The sequence below is a fragment of the Xiphias gladius genome, chromosome 3 (genome assembly GCF_016859285.1).
Source record: "Xiphias gladius isolate SHS-SW01 ecotype Sanya breed wild chromosome 3, ASM1685928v1, whole genome shotgun sequence".
Taxonomy (NCBI): Eukaryota; Metazoa; Chordata; class Actinopteri; order Istiophoriformes; family Xiphiidae; genus Xiphias; species Xiphias gladius.
The window spans coordinates 3,105,339-3,124,337 of NC_053402.1; the positions used below are offsets into that span (position 1 = coordinate 3,105,339).

General features: G+C 38.3%; 1 protein-coding gene across 1 annotated transcript; it reads left to right on the forward strand.

Annotated features, from left to right (window-relative positions):
* The first annotated feature begins 3,577 nt into the window (after positions 1–3,577).
* LOC120783550 (oxysterol-binding protein-related protein 6-like) lies at positions 3,578–18,458 on the forward strand. Its single transcript, XM_040116604.1, has 22 exons — positions 3,578–3,610; positions 3,852–3,905; positions 4,080–4,193; positions 4,479–4,646; positions 7,286–7,427; positions 7,630–7,748; positions 8,157–8,246; positions 8,384–8,540; positions 9,509–9,642; positions 9,884–9,958; positions 10,890–10,982; positions 11,516–11,696; positions 11,846–11,920; positions 13,558–13,772; positions 13,894–14,031; positions 14,128–14,191; positions 14,291–14,369; positions 15,912–16,056; positions 16,208–16,358; positions 16,662–16,788; positions 16,888–17,010; positions 18,098–18,458. Exons 1-22 carry the CDS (start codon positions 3,578–3,580, stop codon positions 18,204–18,206), a joined length of 2,586 nt encoding a protein of 861 aa, XP_039972538.1. The 3' UTR covers positions 18,207–18,458.
* The last annotated feature ends 541 nt before the right edge of the window (positions 18,459–18,999 follow it).

The following is an 18,999-nucleotide window of genomic DNA, read 5'->3' on the forward strand; positions in this document are numbered from 1 at the left end:
CGTGGTAATAAAGGAACATGTCACCCATTGCAAAAGTGTGGCTCATTCATGTGTTTAAGTTTTCGGACAACAGTGGAGCTCTATGGCACAAAGGAATCTGATACGTTATTCTCTATGGTTTTGTTTTTTTAGTTCTGCTCTAAAAGAGAAATGTTCATAGTTTATGGCCTTTTTACAGTGTGATTTAGCATTCTATTATATGTAACCCTTTTCTTGACATTTGATGTTTTGAAACCACACACAGCAGTTGCTACTTGCCTCAAATACAAATTTGAGCTATCATGTTTCTCATGTGCATCTAGTAACAACAAATCTGTTATAGATCTTGTTGTCCTCATGACAACAGAGCTGGCAGGCCTGTTTGGTCAGTTAAATAGAGTATTGCTCTACTTTCAACCCCGCCCAGATACCCGCTGGCATTGATATGCACTTGTCCGACAAGCACATCAACAGTCAGGTGTGCCATTGCTCACAGTGTAACACACAGGGGAGTTGAAGGGACTTTTTATAGAGGCAGCTTGATGCTGAAGGACATTTAACAGGAAAAGCTCTTTTTGTGGTGGTTTTCCGTTTGTTTGGTTTTTTTTGTTTTTGTTTTTGATTCTTAAATGTGGAACTTGGAGGGGAGTTTATGCTGCTCTTGAGGAAAAGTTAAAGGAATTTCTTCTGAATTACTAGGGGAGCATCTTGTTAAGACATCGGGCCAACACAGGTGTGTTTCATTTGTTATTGTGCTGCCAAGATTTCAACTGTGGCTGTTCGTGGCCTCATTATATGGTTTTATGTGCCAGTGTTGGCTACAGAGTCGTCACTTGATGATGTGCACTTTTTCATTCATGTTCAGATTAAGGATGGGTGATATGGATAAAGCCCCCTATCATGGTATGTGAAATTTGAAATCATGGTATATCAATATATGCCTATATTTACATGTTGTAAATTTTAACCAATATTGACCCAAACGGCCTAATTCACTTAGAGATACTAAAGCATTAATGGTTTAGTAAAATATCTGAAGTTTGACAAATTACATCATTGCATTTTCATATATTTGTAATAAATACATTTGTCCAGTTGTTGTAGCTTAGGGCTACAGTTCAGTTATGTTTCTATGAGTAGGTTTTGGACACTGGAAGTCAAACCTGAATCAGTGTTTTTCGATCATTTTGTAAGACATTTTGATTTCTGAATGCTTCTCTAGACACAGATGATAATGCAGTGATTAAATTATCTAATTATCAGCAAGTAGGAAAATAGGAACACAGTTGATGTTAGGTTCGGGATAGCAGCTGGTGGGGTGCAGGTCTAATTGTCTATACTGAACTGTAGAGGAAAACATCCCAATTTTTATTTGAACACACCACCATGTGATAATGACCTCAAGCCATCATCAACAATCTACCACCAGAATCTGGTCAGGCTTCACAAAACCTGGAATTTTAACAGCGAACATTTCCTCCTACATGCTGTTTGTGACCTTCTGAATAAGAAATGGGAATGCCAGCAGGTGAGGAGGGTGGTGTGTTGCTTTTTGATTTTTTTTTTTTTTTTTTTCCAGAGGAGCAGGAGGAGTCACTGGATATTCAATGGGCCATCTGTTGACTGCTTCATCCTGATTATCCATTCTTATGTCAGTCTGTTTTACCCAGTTGTTTAGTAACTTTTAGACTTCCTACATCACCACTGATATATGGTGTAGGTAGTTTTTACTAGACCTTTTTTAAATGTGTGTATTATATTTAAAGTGTCCAGCTTGGTCTTATATACCATAATCCGCCCTGCTGTTTAATGCGTCTTGTTTGAATTTTACAATCTAATATAAGACAAAGAAGGTTTATAACTAGAGTGGTCTGTCATCTGACAAATTTAATTCCTTTATTAATATCGTCTGGGTAAGAAAATATGTGAGAGAACAAAGAAGTTTCCCTAATTAAAACATGGAAGCATGAAGAGGAAAAGATGAAGGTGACATATATGACAGGCTTAGGGTTAGAGATGAGAAGAATGTAAAATATTTGTGTGATGGATTTTCTGATTGCCGGGATTAAAAGAACTTTGGCTTTAGAAACAAGGATTCAGAATACAGATTTTTTTTGGTAGAAATGTCCATATTTTGTCTGTGTTGCTGCAAATCAACCGTAATCAACTCTTGACAAATTGAAATGAAATCACAGCTATTCCAAAACAAAAGGTGACTGTAGCAACAAGGTATGCAGAGTACCCCTATGATATATTTGCGAGATTTTCCTTTCCTTTTACAGGGAAAATCCTGATTTCCATCGCAAGTGTCCTTGTAAACTCATGATTACATCTTTATTTATTTATTTATTTATCCTTACTCTATATAACTTAAGATGGCTAATAACCTTATTAGCAAGGTATCACAATAGTCACAGATCATTTTCGAATTGACATTTGTTTTACTTGGCTTGGATTTGATTTGTGTTGTTGTATATTTATTTTTAATTTTTCTGTCTTCATGATTGATTTATCACTGTTGATACTTCTCATTGACTTCTGCAGTTCCGAGTACTTTGCCATGAGAAGGATCCTACCCCGAAGCGCCTTTGACTCCATCTAACGATTTCCTCATTAAGTTACACCAATGGACCCTCAGGTGTGCCCCCCCCCTCTGAGCAGCAGCCAGTCACTGATCAGCGGCCTTGACAAATCCCCGGGCAGCACATTCAAACCTGGCCACTCACGGAACAGCAGCACTGGCTCCTCCAAACATTCAAAGCAGGTAACAAGTCTCACTAGTACAGAATCTGACTGTACTGTGTTGTTTTTAGTGTGTGACTGCCTGTAATCATCTGTTTACTGCATTTTATTGTATTCTGTTCCATTTTGCCTACTTACAGATTCACTGTTTTGCCTCTGCCAGCAAAGTAAGGAGGAGTATATATTTTGACTTGTCTTTCTGTTCATAAGATAGCTTAAAAAATTATGAACAATTGACTTCAACTAATAGCTTTAGTTTTAGAAAAACACACAATATTATACCTATCTACTTTTATTAGTACCTGTATGTTTTTCCAGTTTTTGGAGAAGCATTAGAAAAGAAAGGAATGACAAAAATGGAAATATTTGTACGTAAAAATTATGAGATAGTTGGCAACAAAGTCTCCAAATTGAGTTTTTGACCTACAATGAATGTTTTTATTTTTAAAATGAGTATTTTTTTTTTTTTTTTTTTTTTTTTTTCTTTGCTTGGCTCAAATGGTCTTCCATACAATTTCCTCTGTCTGGCTCCAAAAAATTAAACATGATCCATTAAATAGAATTCCTTTTTTTGTGCTGCTTAACTTGTACGGGGGGGAAAAAGAAGAGGAAAAACTTGCACATTTCAACTTTAACACATTTACACAAACAGTCGTATTTCAGAATTAAAATATTGACCTACACCAAAGACTGTCTTTTAATTAATTTTGGTTTACTTTTTAAAATAAAAAAAGTTTTTTTTCTGTCTGTCGTCTCTCTAAAACTGGAAGTGGATGGATGACTTGCAGCATCTGGATATATCAGTTGTCTGGTCTCTCTCTGGACCTCAGTATCCCTGGGATCTGTGAGGGCTATGATGAAGGAGGAAGAGGAGGCTCAAAAAAGGCTGGCACAAACACAACAGATTAACAGCATCTGAATCTCTTTCTTTCTTATTTTTTTTTTTTTTTTTTATTTCATTCATCATGTCTGTTCTGTTCAACAAACATGAACACATGATGACATGAACAACTGAAGCAAAGCTGTTTTTTTTTCATTTTAGTCAGCAGCATGTCACTCCTCATCAACGTGTCTAATGGGTAGGTTTTTTTTTTTCTTTCTAACAACTCCCTGTGTTTGGTCCTTTTCAGAGATACTTCCTTTTGGAGAAAGGAATTCTCAAATACTCAAAGACGCAGCAAGATGTAAGTCACAAATGGAAGTACAGCTTCCATACTATGCTGGCCCACAGGCATGAGCTCTTTTTCTGTTGTTTTTTATTAAATTGATTTCAGTGTTGCCTATTAGATCTGTGTAAATTTGTTGAATAGGTCATAAGAGAAAATGGGGAAAAAACATGCTCTTTTGTTGTGTTTTAGATTCAGAGAGGGAAGCTCCATGGCTCTCTGGACGTCAGCCTGGCTGTCATGTCCATCAACAAGAAATCCAAACGCATAGACCTGGATGCTGGAGACAACCTCTACCACCTAAAGGTAACCTACACAATGCATTTCACTTGGATTTTAGAACCACTGTGTTGGTGATTGAAGACACAAAAAGCAGTGGATTACCATTTCCAAATCTCTTTTCAAGGGAAAATAATTACCGAAACTTGTAATTTACAATCTAGAGGATCCAAATGAAGTTTGCAACCAAATGTCTGGTCATTCTTTCTTCTGAAGTAATCATAACATGTATCACTTTTTCTTAGTTCCCTTCTTTTACAATTCCCTTGTATCCTCCTTTTTTTCCCCGTCTCTCTATTCCCTTCCTTTTAGGCAAAGAGCCATGACATCTTCTACATCTGGTTGACCAAGCTGTGTGCCCATCGTGTATTTAGGAAAAATGAGGCGATGAGTGTCCATCGTGGCGTCCTTCACGCACTCTCCATAGGCCAGAGTACCCTGCCTGCCATGGCCACTCTGGCCCAGAAAAACCGAGCAACAGTCAGTAGAAATTCCAAGTTAATATCACCACCTCAGTTTTCCCCTAAAACAGAAAATCTGATACCTGATAGAGTAAACCAAGGTTTTCCCCTTAACGGCACAGCTTTAGATCTGTCAGATAAGGTACAGTATTTTCATATTAAAATGCCTCTTAAATTGCTATAAGAAAACAGGGTTCCCTATTAGAGTATGCAACAAAACTGAGTACATCCCTGGTCAATATCACTAAAGTGCTAAGTAATTCCAAATCCTGTCCATTTCATACAGGTTTATTTGTTTTAAGCCAAAGCCCAAGAAGAATAAAGCCAATTAATTTGAAAATCAGAAATGTTTGACTAATTAAACTATAATGGAAGGTCCATATTTAAGAGCCAACTGCAATTTAGTAATTTTGTGAGATTCCACTCTTATTTTGTAAATATTTTGTATGTCTGCCTTCATTTTGATGACAGCTTCAATCCTCCTGGACATGAATGATACCAGTCTAACACAAATCTGTGGAGAGATATTTTGCTTTTTCTTCACAGATGACTCTTTATAGTTCTTCTTTGCTGGAGGGGTTTGTTGCTCCACCTTCCACTTTAAAATACTCCAAAGATGTTTCAAGTCAGGGGACATACTTGGCCACGTCATAGTTTTCGCTTTTTTCTTCTTTAAAAACTCTTGTGTGATGATGTTCTTATGTGTTTGGGATCATTGTCATGTTGAAAAATTCCTCCCCTGCCAGCTTCTTGAAAATGGGAGTCATCGTTTCATTTAGTATTTGGATACACAAACTTGCATTCATAGTACCATCTATAAAAGTTATCTACCCTACACTCTTTATACTCATGCAGCCCCATATAAACAGACTCCCACCTCCATGTTTCACAGTCTGCACTATACAGTCACTGGCCAGGTCCATGCCAAACATGCTGGACTCCATCTGATCCAAACACATTTATTTTGGTTTCATGTGACCAAATAATCTGCTGCCAACTTTCATCAGGTTTCTTTTCATCTTTTTTTGCAAAATTTAATCTTGCAGTTTTGTGCTGTTGTGTGAGCAATAGCCTTCTTCTTGGATGCAGTCTGTAGAGGCTGACTTCATGCAATGTCCTTCGCACTGTCTTAGCAGTCACTGGAAGACCAATTTCCACAGATAATCCTTTTTGCCAAGGCAGAAAAACTTACCCATCTTTTTGATGCAAGGTTGTATAAATAGTGAATTGTGCTATTTCAGTGTCAAAAATTGTCATTTTTTTTTAAGGAGGGCCACTGCGCATTTTGTTTTTGGCTCTCCCTATATACCCCCTAACCACTGCTGCAGCTTGTTTCAGCTTACGATCAGTAGCCTACTGATGCTCTTGTACCCTCTCCCATTTTTATGAAGTCTCACATTGTGGTTTCTTACTTGTTCAGGCAGTTCCTTAACATGTGGAACCATAATGCAATAGACACAGCACAGGCCAGCCCTGAGGACGCTGAGGTTTTCACAGGTTATTTTATAACCTAGTTCATACGTTTAAACTCAATTGGAAATCACAGGCTTAATCACTATTCTGCAGTGGTCACAGGTTTAGTCACTTTTGTTGCGTTGAGGTTGTACTTTTTTTGAATGCATCTTTCTAACCTGTTTGTTTTTGATTATACATAAGATCAAATACCCTACACTTCAACATTGAAAAATAATACAATTATTGTGAGATGGTACAATTTTGAATCATTTAACATTTATTAATATTGCAGAGGAGAGTACTCTTTTTAATACTGTAGTAATGCTTAGCTACATCTAATACAATCAAATACAACAGCTCTATGATAAGTCCTTCCTTTGGTGAAGCTTCTGTGTAATTTTTGATGGATGCCATTCATACTGAGTACAGCATATAAGTAAGTAAGTAATTCTCTAGGCACTACATACAATAGAAGTTTTACCTATTTTTACCTGTAATCAGAGGTAAACTTTGTCACTTTCCGATTTAGCTCTTCAGCTATAAACACATTTTATCATAATGTCCCTCCGCCACTGTAATTGTCTGTATCATTGTCCCCCAACTGGGTAATTTCTTTGGTGGTAACAAAGCACAAGGAATTGTGGGAAGGTGTTTTTCATGTTGATTATAGACCCTCAGTATGATATATGCTTACCTTTCATATACTTAGTTTGCATACTAAGAATGTACATGCAGACATTTGTCTACTATACAAATATACAGGAAGTTTATACCTTTCAAATTCATAAAAGAATTGGGTCATTGGAATGAGCAGCGAAATTCACCATGGTTGAACAAACAGAATGCCACCTACAGAAACTCAAACGCATGAGCTGAAAATACAAACTAGATGTGTGACTAGAGCTTCAAATAACTGCCCTTTTCATGACTGAACAGTCAATTATATTTTCAGTTAATAGATTAATACCTCCTGACCATCTATCAAAAAACTCCAAGATATTAAAATGATTTGAGATCTTGCATTCTCATATTTTAGAATCTGTGACCAAAAAATGTTTTAATGATTGTTTATCAATATAACAGTATCGCCCACAATAACAGTTGTCTTATAGTTGTTTAAAAGAAAAACCAAAGAAAATGAGAGTATAATGTTTGTCATTGGTTATTATTGAGATTTTAACTGTGATGTGTTTAATTCTCAAGCCTCCTCACTATGCCAGCTCAGCCTCAGTGTACCAACCAGAGATGCGAAACCCAGCCCCTGCCATCGCTTCCCACCCAGGGGTGACCAGCAAGGTGTCAGCCTGGCTGCAGCAGACCCATGACATTGATGCAACCTCTAACGGTGAGAACCACCTGTAATCTTGATGCTCGGAGTGAAGCCTGGTTTAATGATAAGATCCATACAAATGTTTAAATACAGAAAATAAACGTGTCGACTTGATCCTCACTGCATCATTAGAAACAGATACAAACCTTTTTTTTTGTGTGTGTGTGTGTGTTTTCTTAATCTCTAAACTGTGACCTTTTGACTTTCTGTCTGTCAGACCTGGCTCGCTGCCAGGCAGAGCTGACAGAACTGGCTCAACTCATTCAACGACTCAATTGGCTGGAAGGAGGCCTGCCAATCACAAACACAGACCTGGAGATGCGAATCAGCATGCAGGTGAATATTCTGGTAAAAACTATAAATGTCTGTGATTCTTTAAATAGTATTTCACTGAAAAATAAAAGTGGGGTGAGAAAAATAAAAGTGGGGTTAATTTACAAGTTTTTATTAATCAACTAACAAAATGTTGCTCTGAATGAGATAATTGGATAACACACAATTGATCTTCCGGGGGGAAATTAAATACTGTGAACATATTGATTGCTTTCAAGACAAATGAGCTATTCTTCGTTTTTACCACTATTTGATGAGGAAAAAAATTAAATATAGATGAGACCATAAATATCGACCATAAATATCAGTCTACAAATACATGGTAAAACTGCACTTTTTTTTTTTTTTTTTTTTTAATTGTATGGTTTTTCTTTTTGGAGAAATCTATAACCCTGTTGGTCTCTGTTTTAGAATCTCTCCCTTGAGAAACCCAAGAAGAAGACGGGAAAAGTGTTTGGTCACTCCAGGACTTTGTCCCGCGTTGAAGCCATGGGGGGAATGGTAGGACAGACTTTAGTACTTTAACCTTGTATGCAGTGTTATCATTCATCTTAATGTTAGTTACATCCTTTGTTCATCAAGTTGAACCTATCAGTTTGATATCATACCATTCCTCTTCTCCATCTTGTCTTCTCCAGTTCACTTCCAGCCATCTGAGTACCAATAGCAGCTCTGGTTTGGGGGCGTCTGTTCAGTCTATCCCTGACTACGTCTACTCTCAACTGTCCAACCCACAGGTTTCCTCACCTGAGGCCAGGAAGCTCCACCAGGACATCTGCACTGTTTCCCAGAGGGGTATGGCCCTCCCACCTGAAAGATTTGTATTTCTCTGAATAGGTTTAATTTAGCTAGTGTTTAATGACAAGTGATAATCAACAGGGTCAGTACATTTCTCAATTCATTGTTCTGAAATACAAACAAACAGATGATTGATAGATTGACTGATAGACAGAAACTTCAGTCAGCTTTAGTAACTAATCAGAGACGACTTTGATTGTCAGTTATACAAGTTATTAATGTAAGCAAAAATATTGTTTTGTCAAAATTAGCTATTTCAAGATGTTACTTTGGGTTCTGGTTAGGGTCTGTATTAAATCCACTTATGAAATCGAAATTCTTTCAAATACCTTATTGAATCTTATTAAGTAGTATTTGCAAGTCACTAGTTATAAATAAGTACAACTCAAAGGTTCAGTTTAGATTTGGGATCACGTTGTTGGCTAAGAAGCCAAAAATCCTATAGTTTTTAGTTGTAGATAGCAAAATAATCAACATTAAGCAAACCTAATTAATTTTAACAATCTGTGGCTCCAACCTGAAAATGAGCGTAGCAGCAGAAGATATGAAATGGCGATGATTGATTGTTGTGACAAACAGCAGCTGGAACATACTGATTTCTACACCTGATTTTTCACAAACTACATGATCCAAATGATGGAGGCCCTGATTCACAAATATGAGCTTAATGGGCTCAAAGTATTGATTTGTTCTGCAAAAAAACTTGAACCAGAACTCCTTTGTTTAACATGCCACGATGAGCTGATCATTTCTCTAGAGCTGGCTATCAGAGCCCAACCCTGGTTTAGGTTACTTTTGATTGATGTTAGTCTTTGTTTTCTGACATTTTATAAACTTAAATGAATTTAATAAGTGAAAAATACCTCTCCTAATACTACTCTTTATAATCTTTATTACAGGTAACATAATAAATTCATAAACTTAACTTTCTCTTTGTAATTCAGTTTCTCTATGCTGTGTTGCAGTTCATTCTTCACTCAGGTCCATTTATGAGGTTTTATCCTTTGAGAGAGAGAGACTGAGGCAGGCCTGGACCGGCCCAGACCTGAGGCAGAACACCTCACAGCAGCTTGCTACACTGTGCAGCACACTGTCTGAGGTAACACACACACACACACACACACACACACACACACACACACACACACACACATATATATATATATATACACAAAGGACTAAGACCAAAGACCAAAGCTGGGATACATAGGATCAAAACTCAAAAATGATCCTCATTCATTCAAAACCAGATACAAATTACATGAATTTAGTAGTGTCAGTGTCTATCCACCTTGACCTCTTTGTTCACTTCTTCAACACCATCTTACTTTTCCTTTTAGTATCGACCTGCAAAGTACAATGGGGGGCCAAGCCCTCGCTCTGTTGGTGAGGTGCTGTGTGAAACTGTTGAGCAGGTTTGGCCTGTTTCTAGGCAGGACACACACAAATTATCACAGGTGCAACCTGAAGGAACACACCTCAAGTCTTTCTCTCCCTTTTTCCGCACAGACAGACATAAATAACAGGATTGTTGTCTCGCACTGAAATTGAGCAGTTGCACCAGTTGAGGAGCTTGTTAATTCCTGCTGTCAAACTGACGGTGCTCAGGGACCCTTCTTGTTTGGTGTTGCATGAGGTTTCCTAGCTGCCTGCCCTGTTTTCTGTCCATGCTTCATGTCACTGTATGTTTGAACGAATGGGACATCAGTTGGCAGCTTGGCAGCTGGCTGTCACCCTGCATTCTCACTATGAGCAATTCATGCAGCAGTCAATAAGTCAGTGCACTCCTGCTCTCTTCTCTGCATTGAGAGCACGAGTTTGGAGCAATTTTGGAGCGTGGAGTGTGAAATCATGGGTGTTTACCAGGAAGGGAGGGTTAAATGTAAAACATGTAGTTCCATTATGTGGACATGTGGAAGTGTATGATTCCAATGTTTTCAGAGCTCAACCCATACAAGAGAATAAAAGTCAGGACAGTTTTAGACATCTATTTTTTTTTAACTTGCTCACCCTCCAACCCTTGTGAAACACAAAATTGCCCTGTAAACCTCTATTTACGTCAACCTGCTAAGACGTTTTGTAAAAGGCAGTACTACTGCAGCAAAAAGACCTACCTGACCCATTTAAATATATTGTAGACCACAGCAAGGATGCAGTTTTGTCCTCTGGCCCTGTCAGTCAGACAATAGACTGACACGATGATCAGCGTCATGTGCAGTGTGAACGCGATGGAGTCTGCGTGATGTTCTTATCAATTATTTTTGATATTCTTTGCTTCCTCCTCTTGTGTGCTGCATGGCTGGTTTTTGTATGTGTATATGTATGCATGTCCATGCATGTGTATAGCTTGACATACAGTCACGCCTGACCAAAGTCCACTCATTTTCCCTGTCCTCTGATTCTACTGAGGAATCCTTCTACACTGTCCGTCCGGACCAGGTGTGTACTGCTTTATGAGTTTGTCTGTGAAAGTCAATTTGTCTTTCTGTGCATGGCAATTTCATGATCTTCACTGTCGGTCATTTGCATTAATTTACCTTGCATATAAAATTTGTCTAAAAATTAAGGAGAATATGTTGACATGATCCCAGAAGCTATTTCACCAGAGCACATCTCACACAAAATGATTCTTCCTTCAAGAAACAATTTGTTACAAGCCAATACAAATGAATGAAATTGTTGTCAGGTGGTTGGTGTGATTAGGTTAGCAATTGGGAAAGTTCCACACAAGAGCCTGACAGAACAATGTGTGTAGACATTTGGTTGGTAGCACTAGAGGGAACTGAACTTCACATCTGACAGTGGGCGTGTGTGAGAGAGTTGAGTGTGTCTGTTTTGCATGTCTCTCTTGTCTGTCTCTCTCTCCACATGGATGCTAGCCAGTGATCTTGTTATCATTTGAAAATATCGTTTGAACCATAAATCCTTCTTTCCTCTTTGCTCTCCCTCCCCTCCTCTGCACTCCGTCACAGAGGACACCATCTACGGGTCGTCACAGTCATCGTGCGCCCTCAGTGGCAGAATCCATGGCAGAGTATTTTGACGCCAGTGAGGTGATCGTGTGCGAGAGCTCATCAGAGGCCGAGGCTTCGGATGAGTCAGGCCTGAGTGACATCACCACCACCAGCAACTCAGAGCCGGAAGAGGGACACAGTGAGTGTTTACGTAACAGATTCTTACCAGTATTAGTCAGACCATCCTGCACAAACACCACTCCAATATTTTCGGGCCAACATGACAGAAGATATTCTTTGAATGGAAAGAGTGGCTGACTTTCTCCTTTCCTCCTCCTCCTCCTCCAGCCACTGCCGCCCTCAACTACAGAGCCAGTCTGAACAGCGCTACTGAGAAACCCAGCCCCGTGCCCACTGATACTGGTAACACCACCAATAGTGTTGACTCATTTACGTTGAAGGTATGCAGTTATGTCTGCTGCATAGTCTTGGGTCACCTGTCTAGGCTCCTCAGTACTGAGACCATACTTAGACCATATATGGGGGGATAACTTCAAGAACAGGATTCACATATCTTACAATACTATATTGATGCTTGCAGTTTTTCATGGACATCATTTATAGTATTATTGACCTCTAATCTTATATCTTAATCAGTGTAATAAATGACTATGAACTACTTTGGGCTAATTATGCAGATTGGAGTTGCAAAAAAAATGCAGCCACATCGATGACTTCTTTAACATGTTTTCAATTAGTTTGGAGCGGGCTCCGAGTACATGTTCATAAACGTTAAATAAGTTAGACCTAGCAGTTCAATGTTGTGGAATACACAGTGTATACTTGGCATAGAAATAGGTTTTCTCCAGGAAAAATCTAGCTTAATAAATATAGTTTCTCTAATCCCCTTCCCCATTTATAGAATCTGGGTTTACTGGTATAATGGTATTTAATGGTATAAATGATTAAGAAATCAGATTACTGCAAAAAGCCAATTGTCACCCAGTTTTTTTAAAGTGCCTCTAAAGACACTAATCTAGTAGAGGCCTGTATGACTTAGTGGAGGTCACAAGGGTTGGTTGTACCAGACTCAAGACTAAATGAGATCGCGTCCTACAGCAGTTCTTCCCAAAGCGGGTGCTATGGCACCCTGAAGTGTCTTAAGGTTTATTTACTTTTTTTAATTGTACAATAAGGTAAACGGATTTTTTTTAAAAAGGCAACATTTACTACATATAAATGAACTACATATAAATATGTTGTTTTTAAACATATCAAAATGGAAGAAATAAAAAGCAATAAACATTGAAACCAACAAATTAAAAGCTTCGTTAAATGTGCAGTTTTGCCACAGCTTAAGGTGGTGACATGATAGCTCACTCTTGCGCATTGTCAGAGTAACTTGTTTTCCAGTGTAAGCTGCAGTTGTACAGCAATCAGAGATGGTAACTCTCAGAGCAAGCAATGCAAATACTTGCCATTATAAAGAGAGCTCAAAGAAATACTGATTACTGATGGGCAATACTGCAAATTTTGGTTTGAACTGGATGTCAGGTAATATCAGGGTAGGTATCGCTGATAACAATACTTTTGATTTACAAGATCTGGGAGCAGCCTAAATACACCTGGTGTCATACAACAGTATAATTTAGGAGTCCCCCAACATTACAGGTTATATAGGGTAATGAATAAATATTGTACACTAGGCACTTAATGGGCAAAATCTAATCCAGTAGTAAAAAATAATGAAACTGACAAAGGGGGTACCATTGAAGCAAAATCTCAACGAAGGGATGCCCTGGTCTAGAAAAGGTATGGAACCACTACCCTAGAGGGACACTTCCACTGGACTTGAGATTTGTGGATGCTGTGGTAGTCTATAGAAAACAGCTCAAGGAAGAGAGACATGTTTAGGCTTGCCTTTATTATTTTTCAATGATTATATTATGTCTATATATTTGATGTCATGTTCTGCTACTTTGCATTTTTGTCTTATGTGAAACATTTTAAGATGCCTGAATTTCATTTTAATTGTACTTATTTGTGTTTCTGTGATCCAGGTCGTCGCACCACCCTCCCTGCCCCAGGATCAGACAACAGCCACATTGGCATCATGGCCATCCTGTACAACAACATTGGCAAGGACCTGTCCAGAGTGTCCATGCCAGTTGCTCTAAATGAGCCACTGTCTTTGCTGCAGAGACTCAGTGAAGAGCTGGAGTACTCTGAGCTGCTAGACATCGCCAACCAAATTGACGATCCATATGAGAGAATGGTAAGTTTGGTTTACTGAGATCACTATCCAGCTGGAGCTGAGATACAGTTGAGCTTAATGCTAACTTCATTAATGATTTTAAAAAAAAAAAAAAAAAAAAAAAAAAAAAAATTATTACCAGGTTTACGTAGCAGCATTCTCCATCTCTGGCTACGCCTGGGCATCCTGGAGGTATCGCTACAAACCCTTCAACCCTGTTCTAGGAGAAACATACGAGAGTCACAGAGAGGACCGAGGCTTCAGTTACATCAGTGAGCAGGTAACCAGCAGAAATGGATATTCAAATATGTTGGCAAAAACCTCAATATCTGGGTTAAGAGCAAATGTAATGCCGTGTTGTATGTTGTGTTTTCAGGTCTGCCATCACCCGCCAATCTCTGCCTGTCACGCTGAGTCGGAAAACTTCAGTTTCTGGCAAGGTAGGAGCAGTGCTTGTTGATCAGTGCTGGATCCACCTGTACTGTATGAGGGCAGTTAAACCTAACGCTCTTTGTTTCTGCTGTCCTGTTTGCTCTCAGATCAGAGATGGAAGAACAAGTTTTGGGGGAAATCAGTGGAGATCATCTCTAGCGGACTGGTCAATGTTAACCTGCCCAAGTGAGCCACTGCTTCCTTTAACACCAGTCACATAATACAGCAGATAAATTTGTTCTACCGCTGCAGTATAAACTACTAACTCGTAGTTTAAGTACAACTATAAAGTAGTATATCTGCTTATAGAATACTCTTTAACAAGTTCTACGATATCACGACCTGTTAACAGTATACTATACATTTAGCAACTCATGTTAATCCCTTGTCAACTGTATTCCAATTATGAGGTGCAGAGGAAATCGATGCATGGCAAAATTTTCATATTTTCATATCAATATTTTTTATACATAATAGAAAAATAGAAAATAGCTTAGACTCTCCTCTTTATGACTGTATTTAGGCACTTTTGGACAGGAATTACAACATAGAAACAACAGTGTTTTACTTTACAGCAGTAAACACTTAGCATCTTACCTGCTAGCTTGCGGCTATCTTGTCTCACCATATTGGAAAGGAATTTGTGGGTTTAAAAAAAAAAAAAAAAAGACAAACCATACACAAAGTGGGTGCAGATGGATTCAAGAGGTTGACAAATGATTTGACCACCATTATCTAATATTGCAAAGATCAGTAAATGCCCAGGAGCAAATCAAACCAATTCACGTCTTGCTGCAACCTAAAACACCTACAGATGGGTGAAAAATTAAAGGAAAAACCTGAAAGTGGAAAATGGAGAAACAGGATGACAATGCGCCCATCCATAGGGCATGAAGGGTCACTGAATAGTTTTAGTATGAAAATGATTTTAATCATATGCTGTGGCCTTTGCAGTCACCAGATTTCAACCCAACTGAACAACTATGGGAGATTTTGGACCGACGTGTAAGACAGTGCTCTCCACCACCACCATCAAAAAACCAACTTTTTTGGAAAAATGGTGTTTCAACCCTCCAGTAGAGTTCCAGAGACTTGTAAAATCCTTGCCAAGGTGCAATGAAGCTGTTCTGGCAGCATGTGGTGTCCCAACACCTTCCTTAGACACTCAATGTTGGTTTTTCCTTAAATGTGTCATCCATCTGTATGAGCACACCATTATGTACATACCATACCATGTAGATCTGCCGATGTTGAATATTCAATAATATTCTACATAAATTAAACATTTTTCCCAGATGAAATATTAGGATATGTTTTCAGTGTTGTTGATAGCATTTGTTGAGCTTTTGGGGACATGTACAGCTTTTTTGGTGAGGTTTTGTAATGCGCTGTGGTACTGAAGTCATAGTTCAGTCACTTTCTATCACCTTAAAAGTTGTTGCGCACTCTATAGACTTGTAGATGGATTTATAAGTTGAATTTCAGTCTGATAGCCCATATTAAGACTGACTTAGTTCATTTAAGAGATGAAAATGAAAATGACAAAAACAAGAAAGCATCTTATTTTTTTGTTTTCAAGCCCTCAACAATTTTACTATGATAAGTCTAGGAGTACGACATGCATAAGAATGCATTTCTGTGCATTTTGCCTCTGTAAATAGAGGCAAAAATACAATATTAAATTATCCTTAAGAAGTCAAACATTATTGCACTTTTTTGTTTGTGTAGGTACGGTGATCACTACGAATGGAACAAGGCAGTGACATGTATCCACAACGTGCTGAGTCAGCAGCGCTGGTTGGAGCACTATGGTGAGGTGGTAATCAGAAACACAAAGAGCGACATCTGCACCTGCAAGATCACCTTTGTCAAGGTCAGGATGCACACACACCGATGTCCTCATTTAGCCAGTCCCTCCTTGATCTGTTACTGCTTATCAGTAAGAAATCAAAATAATGCACACGGAATTTTCTTGCCCTATTCTCCTGTTTAACCACTATGACCCTTTCCTCCTCATATTCTAGTCTCGCTACTGGTCCTCAGATAACAGTAAGAATGAGGTGCAAGGTGTGGTTCTGGACCAGGCTGGAGAGGTGGTCCATCGCTTTGGAGGCCTCTGGCATGAAGGCATCTTCTGTGACACCCTTCCTACACCAAAGTGCATTTGGAAGCCCAGTGAGTAGCATCCCCTCCTGTCTGAACATTGGCAAAGTCCTTAAAAGTCCAGAGAAATTCAGGTTTCGACTTTATCTATAGTGTTTGTATATATGAATGTGTGTGTGTGTGTGTGTGTGTGTGTGTGTGTGTGTGTGTGTGTGTGTGTGTGTGTGTGTGTGTGTGTGTTTGTATATATGAGTGTGTGTGTATATATAGATAGATAGATCTCTTCCACAGACCATACACTTTGGATTTTTTTACATTTCTCCACATTGTCCAGTGTTCTAGTTCTTGATATACAGAATGTTATTTCCTTTTTAGATGTGCAACCTGATGACCACTTCGAGTTCTATGGCTTCTCACGTTATGCCAGAGAACTAAACGAGCTCACACCTGACTTGAAAGCTGTTCTCCCACCTACAGACACACGCTTCAGACCAGACCAGAGGTGCAGACAAAATCATGGATTTATTTAAATTGTAAAATGTTATTGCACCATCTTCCATGTTGCCCAGTTGTTTAATTCTTACCACTCTTACTCCATCAGGCTTCTGGAGGAGGGGAGGGTAGCAGATGCAGATAAAAAGAAGGACGAGGTAGAGGAGAAGCAGAGGGAGAGGAGGAAGGAGATGGCCAAGAGAGGGGAGGAGCACAACCCCAGGTTTTTCTGGTGAGGAGCTGTGCTTTTGAACATTTGGGGAGGAAGATTTAATATTGCATAAGCATAGATAAGACACAACTATAAGTTGCCTCACTCTTTATCAGCAATAATTAAGAAGTTCCCCAAGTGATGGGGGACTCACAACAGACAGATTAAAAAGTATTCAAAATCTGAGATTTGATCCCTAGTATGATTTTAGAACTCCAAAAAATGCTTGATTCCTACAGTGTGTCTTCACCTTCAGTTTTTAGTCACCATTCTCTACGTGTTTGAGTTAATTTCACAGTTTATTTCAACAAAAATTGTAACTAAGTGAGCCTATTTATGGCAAATTTTAAAACATGACCTTAACCAAAATAATTAAATCTAAACATAAGGAAGACCTAACCATCCATCAGCACCTCTAAAAATCAATAAATAATATATTGTATATCAATTGTTTAATCCATACAAAAACCAAAGTGTAATAATGACATGTTTTATGATGGGTATGTTTTTTTTAAAATTTAAGCAGTTCAAGTGCAGTGAATAACCTTAAAATAAAACCTTAAAGCTTAGCTAAATTTCATAGAAACAGGTCTTTTTCAGGGATTAAGAAATTGGTTAATTTACAATTTTTTCCTGCAGAAGTGGGAGTAAATTGAGCATTGAAAGTTAATATATTAGTAAGAAAATTTGATTAAATTTAAGGATTTAAGATTCCACAATAACATGTTTCTTTTTTTAATCTTTATTATTTATTTGTTCTATGCTTTAATTTCTTAGTACACTGAAACATTGCACTATGTAAATTTCAGTAACAACTGGAAAAAAAGGAGTGGTTCTAAAACTTTTGTCGGTAGTGTATATTGTTTGAAATTAGTATTTATTATTGATTTAGAACAGATCTTATGTCTTGGCCCAGGGTAGTAACGGTAACATTCCAAGACGGTGCTGTGTCTGACCAACAAAAAGCCTAGCCTGTAACTCCTATCCCCAACCCCCCCATACAGTATTACCATACAGATATGAGTCGGACTATTCCTACATGTTATTATGAGAAACATTTTTGCAAGATGAGTAGTGAACAGTAAGTTTTCTTTGTTTGTGTTCACAGGAAAGCTCTGGATGAGGCCGGCAGAGAGGTGTGGCTTTACAACGGAACCTACTGGAAGCTCCGCAAAGACCCGGGTTTCTCCAACACTGAAAACCTGGACCTGTGGTAGAACACCTGGCTTAATGCTGAGGCTGAATGAAATCCGCCAGGTGCTAAACACATGGTAATATGTTAAAGATGAATAATGTGCCCCTCTATTAGTAAAAAATGAATAATTGTACTCGTGTTAATCCAGTAACCTACGAAGTGAAGTGACTTGTGAACACACGTACAGAGGCCTGCTGCTACCATTACTACAAGGGTGTAGAGGTGAGGAATGTTTGAAAGGACACATGAACCTCTCATTGGGTTTTTTGTGCCATATAGAGGTGAGATGCCACTATGGAACAAATGAAGACTGATTTAGATTAAGCCAGATGTCTTTCCAGCCTTTCGCCTACCTCTTAAAAATAATGGAGACATGAAATATAATCATTCATGATTCAAAAGCAAATCTTAATGTGAAACCCAGTTTTTAACATTTTGTCTCTGACCTTGATAAAATTGGGGGTAAAAATCTTCAAGTTTTTCCGTCAGGATTAAGGCCTCTTTACATGTAAAGTGTCTTGTATCATATTCGTGGGAAAAATGTCACTTATATGTTATACCTTTTGTTAGTTTTAACGTGCTGATATAAATATTTGTAGTCAGGCTCATTTTTATGACAGTTGTGACGAGTTCAGAAATAAAGTGTCAGAAGCTTGCTTCCTGCAGAAGAATCCAGAACACATGGAGGGATAATTCTGGTGCTTGTTGGATTTATTATAGGTGAACTGTTATTATAGGTATTATACTATTATAGGTGCAGTCCTGCTTCCTTTCTAAGTGGGTCTTAATGTATAAACTCGTGTTGACTTGTAAAG

Bases quoted from the DNA above. Each gene is read 5' to 3' on its own strand.
- LOC120783550 (XM_040116604.1), top strand. From the start codon at position 3,578: ATGAAGGAGGAAGAGGAGGCTCAAAAAAGGCTG. The intron at 4,194-4,478 runs GTAACCTACACA...CCTTCCTTTTAG, and splicing joins ACAACCTCTACCACCTAAAG to GCAAAGAGCCATGACATCTT. The intron at 16,789-16,887 runs GTGCAGACAAAA...TTACTCCATCAG, and splicing joins CGCTTCAGACCAGACCAGAG to GCTTCTGGAGGAGGGGAGGG.